This window comes from Pseudorasbora parva, chromosome 7 (assembly GCF_024679245.1).
Source record: "Pseudorasbora parva isolate DD20220531a chromosome 7, ASM2467924v1, whole genome shotgun sequence".
NCBI classification, from domain to species: domain Eukaryota; kingdom Metazoa; phylum Chordata; class Actinopteri; order Cypriniformes; family Gobionidae; genus Pseudorasbora; species Pseudorasbora parva.
Window position 1 is genome coordinate 50,134,452 of NC_090178.1, and position 14,412 is coordinate 50,148,863.

Sequence of the window (14,412 nt, forward strand, 5' to 3'; positions counted from 1 at the left end):
CCCATGGGGAACACATGAAGAACAGACACACCATGTGACATTCAGGAAGTATCTGACATTTCCAAAACAGCTTCCTGAGATCGTTATATCGCTATTTTATGCAGATAGACACGTTTTAAGACAATAAACACACAATCGCGGCAATATATGGTTGGTCTGTGTTCTTAATGCCATGTTGGGTGGTTTCATAATAGATGATATTTATAATGCAATGCTATTCCACATAGCTTTTAGCATTGTATATTTTCTGTCAGATTTTTTGACCCGAAGCTACATGAGATCACATATTGTTATATAAAACACTCGACTTATAAATTATAAAGTGATATGAAGCAAGTTTTGAATAAAACATGATTTTAATCGTATAAATTGTTGTTTTGCTGGTGTGCTAAGCTAACATGCTAGCTTGCCCTAGATGCACCTGCCACTGAGTAAATACTTTATTTTTATGAACATTTTCTAAATGTAAAACTACTGAAATGCTTATTTGGACGAAATGCATTCAATAGAGTCTCGGTGAGGGTAAAGTGAGAGGTTTGATTTAGAAATGAGGTTTGAATAGAACAGTTTGAATAGAGAATCGTTAGTGACAGGCCCGGATTGGCTAATCGGGAGCACCGGGAAAATTCCCGGTGGGCCGGTCTGTTTTTGAGGCCGCGAGGGCCGTTGTTGTCATGGCACTTGGTTGAACTATGGATGCTGTCCCCAGGCTGCCTGCACTCACAGCAGCCCCACTTTTTTATTTTACCGCGGTCCAACTCTTTTTATTTATTATTTTACAGAAGTCCCACTCTTTTTTACTTAATATTTTCTCACAGAGTGCAGCCTGCAGGTTTAATGATGACGTGATTATATTTTGACTCCCTGGCCCCGCCCCCGATACAGCGCCTTGAAAGTTGCTCAAAATAAAAAAGTCAGATAAAAATGGGCGATACGAAGCGCAAAGGCGGCGCTGAAAAGGCCAGAATAAAAAAAAATAAGAAGGCTCTGGAAACTGACGCAGCCAAATGTTCTAAGCTGTGCACATTGTTACTCAAAAAAACAAATGATGACGACGAGGCCGGTTAGGAGCAGTGCAGGATGCGACCGCGCAAAACAATGCTGTCTGCAAACCACGTTCATGTATCAAACTTTTTCTTAGCTCTTCAGCAGCAGCCGCCTCTAGTCCGTTTTGCTGCAACGCCCAGTAACGTTACCAAGCTCCAGTCATGAGCCCAACACACCAGAATGGGCAGGTATTGTCATTCATAAGTAAGTGCCCTGCTCAATGAAAAATGCCCTGAGATAATAATGATACCTGATGATTTAGGTTCATTAATGAAACTGAGTGACTTGATTTAAAAGCTTTGTAAAAAGGGGGTATTTGTGGTGAGTATTTCATTTAGTGTCAGAAAGCGAGGACCCAGTTGTGAAGAGATTAGCTCTTACTGTGAAACACAGGTAAACTGCTATTGTAGGCTACCATAGTGTGTGAATAAGCAAACACTATCACTGATTTTTTTTTCTGATTTAGTATCTTACTTGTTTCCAGTTTAAATATCTAAATATTCTTAATTCAAGATACATTTACTAGACAAGTGAAATGACATAAGAAATTGACTTGTTTTCTGAATTAGAAAAAAATTATCTTTTCTTCATTTCAATTTTTGGATATTTAGGAATACTAATTCTTTAAAATAAAAAAAGAGAGAGAGATTCTGATACTGTCCTGTTATTTACTGTTCTAATAAATCTTCACTGTGAAACAAAACTTAAGCTACTGTTTTTGCACTGTATTGAAAATTATATTTTTCAAAAATACAAAGAATTATAAGGCTGTAGAGAATAGTGTACCTTATGCAGACTTATATTCTGAGGTTGGAATCACATTATTTTAATATAGTCTGTCGTGAACTAAAGTGGGCCGGTCTAAGGCATGAAACTCCAGGGCTGAAAATGAGTCTCAATCCGGCCCTGGTTAGTAATTATAATGCAGACAAAAGAATAATAATTAGAGCCATAACCAGTCCGCAGAAGTGTAAATGTGTGCCGGGGAGACAAACTGAATGGGGCAGTTTGCACCTCTAAACAATAGAGGCAAAATAGAGAATGAAAGCTGAGAAGACATGGCAATAAACATCAGTTGATATTTTAGAGATATCTCAAAATAAAATCACATGAAACGATCTTGTAAAACGTTTAATAAAATTCATAGTTTTAGACTGATCATCTTCAGATCTGAAATATAACATGGTCAGACTTGTGGCTTTAGCTGTAGTGCATTTCTAGATTTCTCCAAGGCCCACTTCAATTTTATTTTCATAAAGATATTTCATACAAATAAATTTCTAATAACTTTACAAAACTTTGAAGCTTATTATAGCTTTTTTTTATTATAAAAAATATTATCATTTTGACTTTACAGTAAACTGCCAGGTGTCTGCTTTCAAATGAGACCATAATTATGATTTTAGTGCAAAGGATTCACAAACTGTATTTGTTTTAGTCTGAGTATACATTTCTTAGGATTTTTTCAAAATTTAGAAATCAGCTTAACAGGTTAAATGGGTAATTTTTGTATTTACTAAATCAGGGAACAGACACAGTCTATATGTGATAATATCTAGGTGTAGTTAATGCAGTTAACACATGTTATGAACTGAAAATACTTTTATAGCATTTATACCTCTTGGTTAATGTTGTGCTAATACAAATGTGCTCTGTTTTAGATCATGTTATTTACAGCTGTAACATCGGCTGTGGCAAAAGGGCCAGACATTTTCACTGCTGCCAGTGTCCCAAGACTTACATCAATAAAGCTACCCTAAAAAAGCATCTTTGCAACAGTCATCCCATAGCTTGCACTTTAAAACCACAAACCGTAAGTGACCCACAACAAGAACCTCTTTTCCAAAAACCAACATCTCAACCACAACAGGACCCTGTTTTCCAAAAACCAACATCTCAACCACAAGAAGATCCTCTTTCCCATCAACCAACATCTCAACCACAAGAAGATCCTCCTTCCCAACAACCAACATCTCAACCACAAGAAGATCCTCCTTCCCAACAACCAACATCTCAACCACAACAAGATCCTCCTTCCCAACAACCAACATCTCAACCACAAGAAGATCCTCCTTCCCAACAACCAACATCTCAACCACAAGAAGATCCTCCTTCCCAACAACCAACATCTCAACCACAAGAAGATCCTCCTTCCCAACAACCAACATCTCAACCACAAGAAGATCCTCCTTCCCAACAACCAACATCTCAACCACAACAAGATCCTCCTTCCCATCAACCAACATCTCAACCACAAGAAGATCCTCCTTCCCAAAAACCAACATCTCAACCACAACAGGATCCTCCTTCCCAAAAACCAACATCTCAACCACAACAAGATCCTCCTTCCCAAAAACCAACATCTCAACCACAACAAGATCCTCCTTCCCATCAACCAACATCTCAACCACAAGAAGATCCTCCTTCCCAAAAACCAACATCTCAACCACAAGAAGATCCTCCTTCCCAAAAACCAACATCTCAACCACAACAGGATCCTCCTTCCCAAAAACCAACATCTCAACCACAACAAGATCCTCCTTCCCAAAAACCAACATCTCAACCACAACAAGATCCTCCTTCCCATCAACCAACATCTCAACCACAAGAAGATCCTCCTTCCCAAAAACCAACATCTCAACCACAACAGGATCCTCCTTCCCAAAAACCAACATCTCAACCACAACAGGATCCTCCTTCCCAAAAACCAACATCTCAACCACAAAAAGATCCTCCTTCCCAAAAACCAACATCTCAACCACTTCAATTAGCAGCTCCTCCAGCAATTAAGAGAAGGCAGATTTCTGTGCAGTGCCATCTTAAGGTGAGTCTGAATTACAGTAGAAAAAAAATAATTTCCTTTTGCCATTCATTGTAATAATCCAGTGAGAGTTTTGTATACACAAGGAGTGTGACAACATATTCTATTGACTCAAACCACAGTGTTTCCATTATCCTTATAAATGTTTAAAATTGAAAAAAACGGCCAATGAGACGTCAATTTAAAGGGATTCTCCACCGTTTTTAGAAATAGGGCTTATTTAACATCTTTTCTACATTTAGATATGTGGGCATTGTTTTAGTTTGGAAGGGTCGCCATTAGCTTAGCTTAGCATAATGAATGGAATCCTATGTTGCCAGATAGCACGAGTAAAAGTATTTTATTTAAGTATTTATCACTGGTTATTCACAACGAGTACAAATAGCGATGCACATTAAGACTGGGCGATTTCCTAGGCAGATATTGACCTGGGACTAAGCACACAGGCGAAGCACTACTTGGGTGCAGATATCGCACAACACATCCGAAATCCCTCAACTTCTGTCAACACACCGGCGTGAATAGTAGCTGGCTATTGTTTCATACAGTTCATGAATGGCGAAGAACATGGGTGGTTTTGTGAGACGAACAGGGTTACTTCTCGCTCACAGGTAACAATAACATCGTTATTTATTTTAGTTTCGATTGTTCACACTAAACAGGTTGAATTCAACGTGGTTATACTAGAGGAGGCTAACTTTATTTGAACCGTAGTCTATATACAGCTTCTTAGCATCTTTCTTACAACCAAATGAAGACAAACAATAACATAAGGAAGAGTAATAAAAGACAACTTACATGTGCACTTTCTGCCTGTGCTTTGAAAATGGATGGGACGGCTTTATCTTTCAGATTTTTAGTCCCAAGTCAATATCTGCCTAGGAAATTGCCCAAATTTTGGTTCACTTTATTCGAGACGTGCTATCTGGCAACATAGGATTCCATTCATTATGCTATGCTAAGCTAACGGCGACCCTGCCAAAATAAAACTGAGACAAAAATGCATTTGCCCACATATCTAAAAGTAGGAAAGATGTTGAATAAGCGCTATTTCTAAAAACGGTGGAGTATCCCTTTGACAAAAACTTGTTTGTGATATATGGGAGTTTTTACGCTCGCATGATTTGTTTTTTCAGGCAATTTGAAAAAGTAATATTTCACTAAACTGCAACGAAAACAGGTGACCTGGCACGCGTAAAAGTCACATGATCATTATTTAAAGATGGCATGATATGTTTGGACAGAAGACGAGACTGAGTTCTTTTATTAAACTCATAATAGACAAAAGAATTACAGGAATACTGGATTCTAAACAAAACAATTCATCAAGATCTTGAAGCAGATATGAGGGAGAAACACCCACACACACCTCATACGTGGCTTTCCTTGCCATCGATGCTTGGATAACACGCCTACATCTTCTTTGATTAAAAATAATGGCTAGTTCAGTGGCTGAGATAAACCTAAACCTAAATCTTTTTTGAAAATGACTTGTGTTTTAGTTGCACAACATCGGGTAATGGAAACACTGTCATTTCACAATAGTTTTTTATCAACATTTAGAAAATATTGCAAAAGTTTTGAATAAATCTGTAATGGAAATATGGCTAAAGTAATCTGTTCTCATCTTCATTAGCTGTGTTTCCATGTAAAGTTGTGAATTTAACTTCTGAGTAGGGCTGTGCGATATTGAAGAAAAATGCAATATGCTATATCTTGTTAAATAATGCGATTATTCGATATGCGATACGATATTGCTGTTAGTGAGTATTAAATCTATTTTAATTATTAAACCATTTGTGTTTCACATTCTCTCTGGGAACAGAAAGCATCGCTACAACTTCTGAAAGTGACCAGCTGTGTTTTAGCAAACATTTATGTGGTGTGTGTGTGTCAGATAGCACGAGACTGTAAGTTATTGTTTTGCGCAAATTCTTGCGTTTAATAACTCTTTTTAACATCAAGCAAGTCCCATAAGCAGTGATTTGTACTCGAGACTCGGTCTCGGACTCTGTCTCGAGACCATATTTTAATGGCCTCGGTCTCGTCATGGACTCGTGTGCCTTTGGACTCGGAATAGACTCGTACTCGAACATGTTAGGACTCGGACTTATTTCCGAGTCCAAAACCGCAACTGCACGTGGCTCAGGGGTGTAGTTTATGGGGGGAATGTAACCAAATCCCATTAAAATCCCTCATTTACAACCCTCCTAATATTTCAACATGGAAATCACAGTAGATCAAAAGAAAAATATGTAGAATTCATTTGTTTTGAAACAATAATTTTTTTCCTGATCAAATATGAGTTTGTCATAATAAATAGGACAAAAAATACTCCCCCTCCGTTGAACCGATTGGTAACGCTCAACAAATGAGTCGCGCACTCACCAAAACAACACGAGTGGTGTTTGAATGGGAGAGCAAACGTTCGCGCCAAAAATGAAGAAAAGTGCTGCACAGCGGACTATATTAACTGCTGGTCAGTGAGGGATGCAAAAAAATAAAGCATGTACTGAGAATGAGGAATGAGAATACTGTGTAATAGCTAAGTACACACCACATATATTTAGCTAGCTAATCAATTGCAATGTATTTAGCTATAACTATCGGTATAACAAGTTACCAAAGCAGCCGTCTGTTTTGCTAAAAAAAATTCAATAGTGTCTGTAATTGTCAGTGACAAAAGTATTCACATCGGTTTTTGTTTTCTTCCTAAATTAATCTGACTTTTGAACGAATTGTGTGAATGAACGATTTAAGTGGCTCACTCATTAAAACAGTGAATCGCTGCCGCCTACTGGCGGTTTCAATACTTAATTTCTTTCTTTTTATAATCTCTACTAGTTAGAATGTTATGAATAATTATACACAAACTTCATAACGTCATGAGATGTATAATCTCTTAACATGTTTTTATAACAGATTCGAGATTAATATACCAGCAGGGTAGAAAAGTCAGCAGAGGGAGATGAGGAGCAGGTGATCAGGTTAAGAAAAACAGCAGCTTTGTAAAGTTAGGCTGGACAGATAGATAGATAGATAGATAGATAGATAGATAGATAGATAGATAGATAGATAGATATATAGATAGATAGATAGATAGATAGATAGATAGACAGACAGACAGACACACAGACAGACAGACAGACTCGACTCGGACTCGACCCTCTCTGAACTCGGACTCGAATGAGCTGGTCTCGACTACAACACTGCCCATAAGTAACAGTCGTGTCCAGTCTATTCTCTGCTGTAGGCGTCAACCTAAAACAGACACTTTTCACAATGTTGTAGTAGCCTATTATATTGCATGCCGTTGCGATATGCATATTGCGATATTTACATTTGCGATATTTCGATAATTTCGATATATTGCACAGCCCTACTTCTGTGCAAAATGGGTATATTGCATAAAACATTTGCTAATAAAGCAGCATTTCCATCCAGTGAGTCGAAGAGAACAAAATGGGGATGGAAATAGCTGTTGAGTCCGTCTGGCATTGCATGAAGAGACAGAACTAAGAGTGACAGCATAAATCCATTAGAAACATCTCCGGGATGCTTGAGTGGCAGTATTCTAAACAATTTAAGCACGATGTTTTCAAAAAGTCTTAAAAGTATAGCTAGCTTAACACTTTCCAGATGTAATTGCTTTTATATGCACCACATAATGTAGCTTGAGTCAACTGGGTAATGTGTTTTTCTTTGTTCGTTTGTTTGTTTGTTTGTTTTTGTAATATTAATCAGTGGTGTTAAACGTGGGGAAAACACATTTTAGGTTAAAGTTTATAGTTATTTTGTGTAACTGACAGTGAATTTTCTTGTGTATTCAGCACATCACAATTAAGCAGAGAGGGCAAGAGCCTCGGCCTCGACGCTGCCATGCAGATGCTTCTTTATTCACTTGCCCCTTCTGCTCTTCTGACGTCTGTAAGCCCAGACAGTACCATCAGATAATGACCCATATAGCTGGGCATAAACTGAGGGCGGTGGAATACGGAGGTGAGTGAGTGAGCACACGGTTTCTTTAGGAACACTTTATATTAATGCTGTAATAGTTACGGTACTCTATATGGACAGAAGTATTGGGACACAGCTTTTAATAGCTGACTACAGGAGTATAAATCAAGCACTTATTCTTGCATTTACAAACAATTGTGTAGAGATGTGTTGTTCTGAAGAGCTCAGAGCGAACTCAAGCGTGGTACTGTTGCAGTAAGTCAGTTTGTGAAGGTTATCCCTGAGTTATTCCACAGTCAACTCTAAAGGTTATTATTACAAAGTGGAAGCAGAGCGAACTGATCTCGAGTGCTGAGGCTCAGGGTGTGTAAGGGTGCTTTCACACCTGCCTCATTTAGTGCTGTTGAATCGTACTAGAGTTCGTTTCCCTCTTTGGTGCGGTTCGTTTGGTCAGGTGTGAAAGCAGCAATCGCACTCGGGTGCGCACCAAAAGCGGACCAAACAAGCATACCGAGACCTCCTTGAAGAGATGAGTACGCTTTCAAACGAACTCTGGAGCGGCTCGTTTGTGGTGAGAACGTGATCCGACTGATCATTTTTGGACTTAACCAGCTGCCGTAGTTAGCTGCGCTGACATTATGTACATGACATTATTACCTGATAGACCGTTGGCAATATTTTCGGAAGATGAGCAGGTCAGAGAATAATTAATGCCTGCGTTGCCCTTGTTGCGTTCTCCGTCTGCAGTGCATTAGAATGTTGTTTTCACGTCGCATCCGCACTTTATTATAGAAATGTATTATTTGCATACTGTGATAAATACACACAATGTAGTAGATTATGGCCAGGGACAAAACCAGCCCGCAGTCGTCTCTCCATAGGGTTATTATAGTTTGCTGGCTTTGCTTCTTCTGTTGGAATTTTCCCACACGTCATTCAAATACGCCATGGTTCAACTGGTTCGGACCAAAGCAATCAGTGTGCAGGGATGTGATTTTTCCGGATTAATCCGGAATTCCGGATTTTCCGACCTGAAAATGTGACCTACGTAAATCATGCAGATCTGTAAAAAAAAAACCGTCATCTCACAGCCGTCACCATGGTAACCCGGGTCGAAACCACGATCGCGGGATGGGCAACAAGGACTGTATCGTGACAAGAACATCACCGGATCGGATGATCTGGGTATACTATTGCTTGTGTCTATATATAACCTATAAGTTACTAATTTGACTTTGTTGTCGATTGATTAGATGATCGATTTTGATTGATTTTCCACTATGGCAGGATGTTTAAGCTGCATTTAACATTAACTTGACAGCTAACATTACTTGTATTTTGCTAGCACTAGCTATATATGCAAACAGCGCGCTTTTCGGCGCCCCCCGCTTTTTTCACGTCAGTTTGGGTGACAAAGTCATCTGAAGCCATTCCATAGCTTAACCCTTAAATGCATGACTGTTTCGCCAAACATTCTTACATATTGGGGACCCGGTTCTATATTTAACATGGATAACGTTAGACCTCTACCTGTCGCGATAATATATACAACTCCTGATGTTAGAGTAACAGCTACAGAAGAATAAAATAAAACCTATTTCGTTACCTTTTGGAGCTTGGAAGGGTTCAGTTCGAGCAGATGTTTAATACCATCATCATATTTCCTCGTCAGAGCTCGTTTACTAGTATATTCAGCATCTGCCTCATATTCGCGATCTCACGCATATTCTCCAACTCATTTTCAACGTCTTCAAAATCAATATTTTGCTCACTGACAGCTTCTTGACCACATCCATCATCAGTGACAGTGACACTAATATCTGATTGTGTTTAGTTCTTGCTCTCTGAAGTAAATCACTGAGCCATTTCAAGTTTTGCAGATTATAATTATTATTGTTTCGTTTTCTGTCAGAGGTAACTATGAGTGAAACGTCACTTCATCATTGTGTAGCAGACATCGCCACCTTGTGGAATAAATGTGATTTGCACCCCCATTTCGTCATTATAGATTAATTTATCATGCCAGGCGCAAATTCCAAAAGAAACGTGTAGAGGCTCTAAAAAAGCTTTCTACAAAGGCTAAAGAGTCATAGAAAAATTGAGGCCTTCTTTTGACATGAAAATGTGCATGTTGCACATTTAGCTATTAAAATTGGGTAAAAATGCATCCACCAAATAATTAGTTATTTTTCATACTGTACAAAAAAGTTATTACAATAAAATGTATTTTTTTGTTCAAATAAGTTGTTATGGGTCCTGCTTTACTGTCCGTATTGAACCGCCACCAGTTTGTTCGGCGCGGCGGGGGTGGGGTTGGTCTATATTATAAAATATGGTATATTTTCCTGCTTTTTTGTCCTTAGCCAATCACATGCCTGAGTGTGGTGTGAAAAGAAACCAAAAAAGCTAAAACATGCAACCATGTATAATTGTTTGCCCTTGTTTCGGACCCAATGAACTGAACTAGAGATGTGAAAGCACCCTACGAAGTATTTACTAGACAAGCCAAAGTAATTGTCTTGTTTTGGGGGAAAATAGCTCAAAATGAAGAGAGTTTTTGCTTAAAATAAGATAAATAATCTGCCAATGGGGTGAGAAAAATAATCTTAATTCAAACAGAAAACAAGATTATTATTCTCACCCCATTGGCAGATTATTTTGCTCTCTTCATTTAAAGTTATTTCCCCCAAAACAAGATAATTTTTTTTGCTTATGTAGTAAATGTTTCTTAATGTAAGAATGTTTAGATATTTGGACTTAAAACAGGACAACAACACTAGAAAAGCCTTGTTTGCAGTGTACTGGGGAAATAGCAAGCGGTGAACTTAAATTGTCTCATTACTCTGCATTTTACAAACATCTGAGACACGAAAGATAAAATAAAACTTGTGATATACACAAAATTATGTATGAAAACGACTCAAGAAACAAAAAAAAATATGAAGGCTGCATGTAAACCCTTTTTTTTTTTGTTGCGGTGATGGCGAAGACGATCTCAGACCCGCGGTAGGCGTCACGTGACCACGGTATTGTGGTAAAACGGCAACCGTCCCAGCCCTATTATCCATAGCTACTCTTACAACGCTCGCTCCAACTAGGCTACGAGAAGCATCAACAAAAGTCGCACTGGTGGTGACGTGATGGGTCAAATGGCATATGGTTGTCGCATATGTGTAATTGTAATTTAGACATACAAATATTGCACATTTTTCATCCGCGCTACTACCTGCCTGCAATGAGTTAATTATCCGCCCTGTGAATTTTAGAAATATCACAATCCACCCGTTTTAGCCACTTTTATGCAGGTACCCCGTTGCTGGGCTCTATGTAAAGCACGCCGCCACTGGAGTCTGGAGGATGGAAACCTGTTCTGTGGAGCGATGGATCACACTTAAATTAAACTTCTCTGAGAATACAATATTTGTTGTAATATTGTTCTGTTTAACACTGTGAAGCCGCTTTGAAACAATCGTCATTGTAAAAGCGCTATATAAATAAAGTTGATTGATTGATTAAGGGGCGAGGCGTTCTCCTCAATCAATCAATCAACTTTATTTATACATGGCTTATTCATACATGGCTGTAAAGATGGCTGGAGGAGGGATAATGGTGTGGAGATGTTTCTCAGAGGTTGGGCGTCTCAATTCCACTGAAGGGAAATCTTAATGCTTCAGCCTATTAACACATTTGGACAATGCTGTGCTTCCAACTTCCACCATTATCCATTCCAGCATAACTGTGTCCCAGTGCACAAAGAAGGTCCATAAAGACACGGTTGATGAGTTTGGTGTGGAAGAGAGCCCAGACCTCGACACCTTTGGGATAAACTGGAACAGCGATCGAGAGCCACACCTTCTCCTCTAACATCAGTGCCTGACCCCACAAATGCTCTACTGGATGAATCCACAACAACCTTTCAAGTTTATTGTGGAAAGTCTTCCCAGAAGAGTGGAAGCTGTTATAGTTGCAAAGGGGACCAACTCCATTTTGATGCCTGTGTATTCAGAATGTACAGTCCCTGTTGGTGTAATGGTCAGGTGTCCCAATACTTTTGTCCATGTATGAACTAACAGTGACAAATACTTTTATAGCATTTATAACTCTTGGTTAATGTTGTGCTAATACAAATGTGCTCTGTTTTAGATCATGTTATTTACAGCTGTAACATCGGCTGTGGCAAAATGGCCAGACATTTTCACTGCTGCCAGTGTCCCAAGACTTACATCAATAAAGCTACCCTAAAAAAGCATCTTTGTAACAGTCATCCCATAGCTTGCACTTTAAAACCACAAACCGTAAGTGACCCACAACAAGAACCTCCTTCCCAACAACCAACATCTCAACCACAACAGGACCCTGTTTTCCAAAAACCAACATCTCAACCACAAGAAGATCCTCCTTCCCATCAACCAACATCTCAACCACAAGAAGATCCTCCTTCCCATCAACCAACATCTCAACCACAAGAAGATCCTCCTTCCCAACAACCAACATCTCAACCACAAAAAGATCCTCCTTCCCAACAACCAACATCTCAACCACAAAAAGATCCTCCTTCCCAAAAACCAACATCTCAACCACAACAAGATCCTCTTTCCCAAAAACCAACATCTCAACCACAACAAGATCCTCTTTCCCAAAAACCAACATCTCAACCACAAAAAGATCCTCCTTCCCAACAACCAACATCTCAACCACAAAAAGATCCTCTTTCCCAAAAACCAACATCTCAACCACAACAAGATCCTCTTTCCCAAAAACCAACATCTCAACCACAACAAGATCCTCTTTCCCAAAAACCAACATCTCAACCACAAAAAGATCCTCCTTCCCAACAACCAACATCTCAACCACAAAAAGATCCTCCTTCCCAACAACCAACATCTCAACCACAAAAAGATCCTCCTTCCCATCAACCAACATCTCAACCACAAAAAGATCCTCTTTCCCAAAAACCAACATCTCAACCACAACAAGATCCTCTTTCCCAAAAACCAACATCTCAACCACAAAAAGATCCTCCTTCCCAACAACCAACATCTCAACCACAAAAAAATCCTCTTTCCCAAAAACCAACATCTCAACCACAACAAGATCCTCTTTCCCAAAAACCAACATCTCAACCACAACAAGATCCTCTTTCCCAAAAACCAACATCTCAACCACAAAAAGATCCTCCTTCCCAACAACCAACATCTCAACCACAAAAAGATCCTCCTTCCCAACAACCAACATCTCAACCACAAAAAGATCCTCCTTCCCAACAACCAACATCTCAACCACAACAAGATACTTCTTCCCAACAACCAACAAAACCTTTGCAGCAAAAAAAGCAGTCATGGATAATCCAGGTAATGTCTCATAGTATTAAGAATCAATGGTATGTAAACTTTTGAACAGGGTCAATTTTGTACCCTCAGCCTTTTTTTGTCTTGTGGACTATATGTAAACATCTTTTATGTAAAATACCTTATTCGGGGAAAAAAGAACATGCATTTTGTTTGATCCCTCTTATTTTGTTAAAATAATTAACATTTTGCAGATTCTAGAAGGTGTATTTAAACGTCTCTGTTATGCATGGTAACCCTAGTTCCCTGAAGGAGGGAATGGAGTAGCAGCCATATCACCCTATAGCCCAAGACTGGTTTCCCACTGAAGCTAAGCAGGGCTGAGCCTGGTCAGTACCTGGATGGGAGACCAACTGGGAAAACCAGGAGCTGCTGGTAGAGGTGTTAGTGAGGCCAGCAGGGGGCACTCACCCTATGGTCTGTGTGGGTCCTAACACCCCAGTATAGTGATGGGGACACTATACTGACAAAGAGCACCGTCTTTCGGATGAGACGTTAAACCGAGGTCCCGACTCTCTGCGGTCATCAAAAATCCCAGGATGTCTTTCGAAAAAAGAGTAGGGGTGTAACCCCGGCATCCTGGCCAAATTTGCCCATTGGCCTCTGTCCATCATGGCCTCCTAATAATCCCCATATCCTGATTGGCTTCATCACTCGGTCTCCTCTCCACCATAAGCTGGTGTGTGGTGAGCGTTCTGGCGCAATATGGCTGCCGTCGCATCATCCAGGTGGATACTGCACACTGGTGGTTGAGGAGATTCTATGTAAAGCACTTTGAGTGCCTTGAAAAGCGCTATATAAATCGAACGCATTATTATTATAATGGAGACGTACGTCGGACATCACCGACACATTAGGATCACTTATGGGGGCCCCTATCAGCTTTGAGATGTAGAGAATGTATCATGACTATTGGCATGCGAGATATGCATCTCGCGCTCCGTCTCGCAGTGCAGGTATAAAGCGGAAGCGATTGCAACGAACAGTTGTTTTTTACTGAGGAGGCGAACTAGTGACTCTGCCTGCAGTGATGGTACAGCTGTGGTACAGATGGTACAGCTGTTGTACAGATGGTACAACTGTGGCGATGGGACGTATGTCACCGTTCCCTCCTTCAGGGAACGAGGGTTATCATTCGTAACCAAGACGTTCCCTTTCAGTTGGTCACGTTCAACGTACGTCGGACGTCACCGACGAATTAGGATCCCTTTTGGAAAACACCACATTTACTACCACTAC

The 14,412-nt window shown here is 39.7% G+C and overlaps 1 protein-coding gene across 1 annotated transcript in view; it reads left to right on the top strand.

Moving 5' to 3' along the window:
* Positions 1 to 14,412, top strand: part of si:ch73-341k19.1 (uncharacterized) — a 30,046-nt gene that overhangs the window by 4,278 nt on the left and 11,356 nt on the right. The window contains exons 3-5 of the mRNA XM_067449433.1: positions 2,709 to 3,871; positions 7,699 to 7,867; positions 11,969 to 13,176. Of these exons, the coding sequence (XP_067305534.1) occupies positions 2,709 to 3,871; positions 7,699 to 7,867; positions 11,969 to 13,176 (2,540 nt within the window). The remainder of the gene's footprint in view (positions 1 to 2,708; positions 3,872 to 7,698; positions 7,868 to 11,968; positions 13,177 to 14,412) is intronic.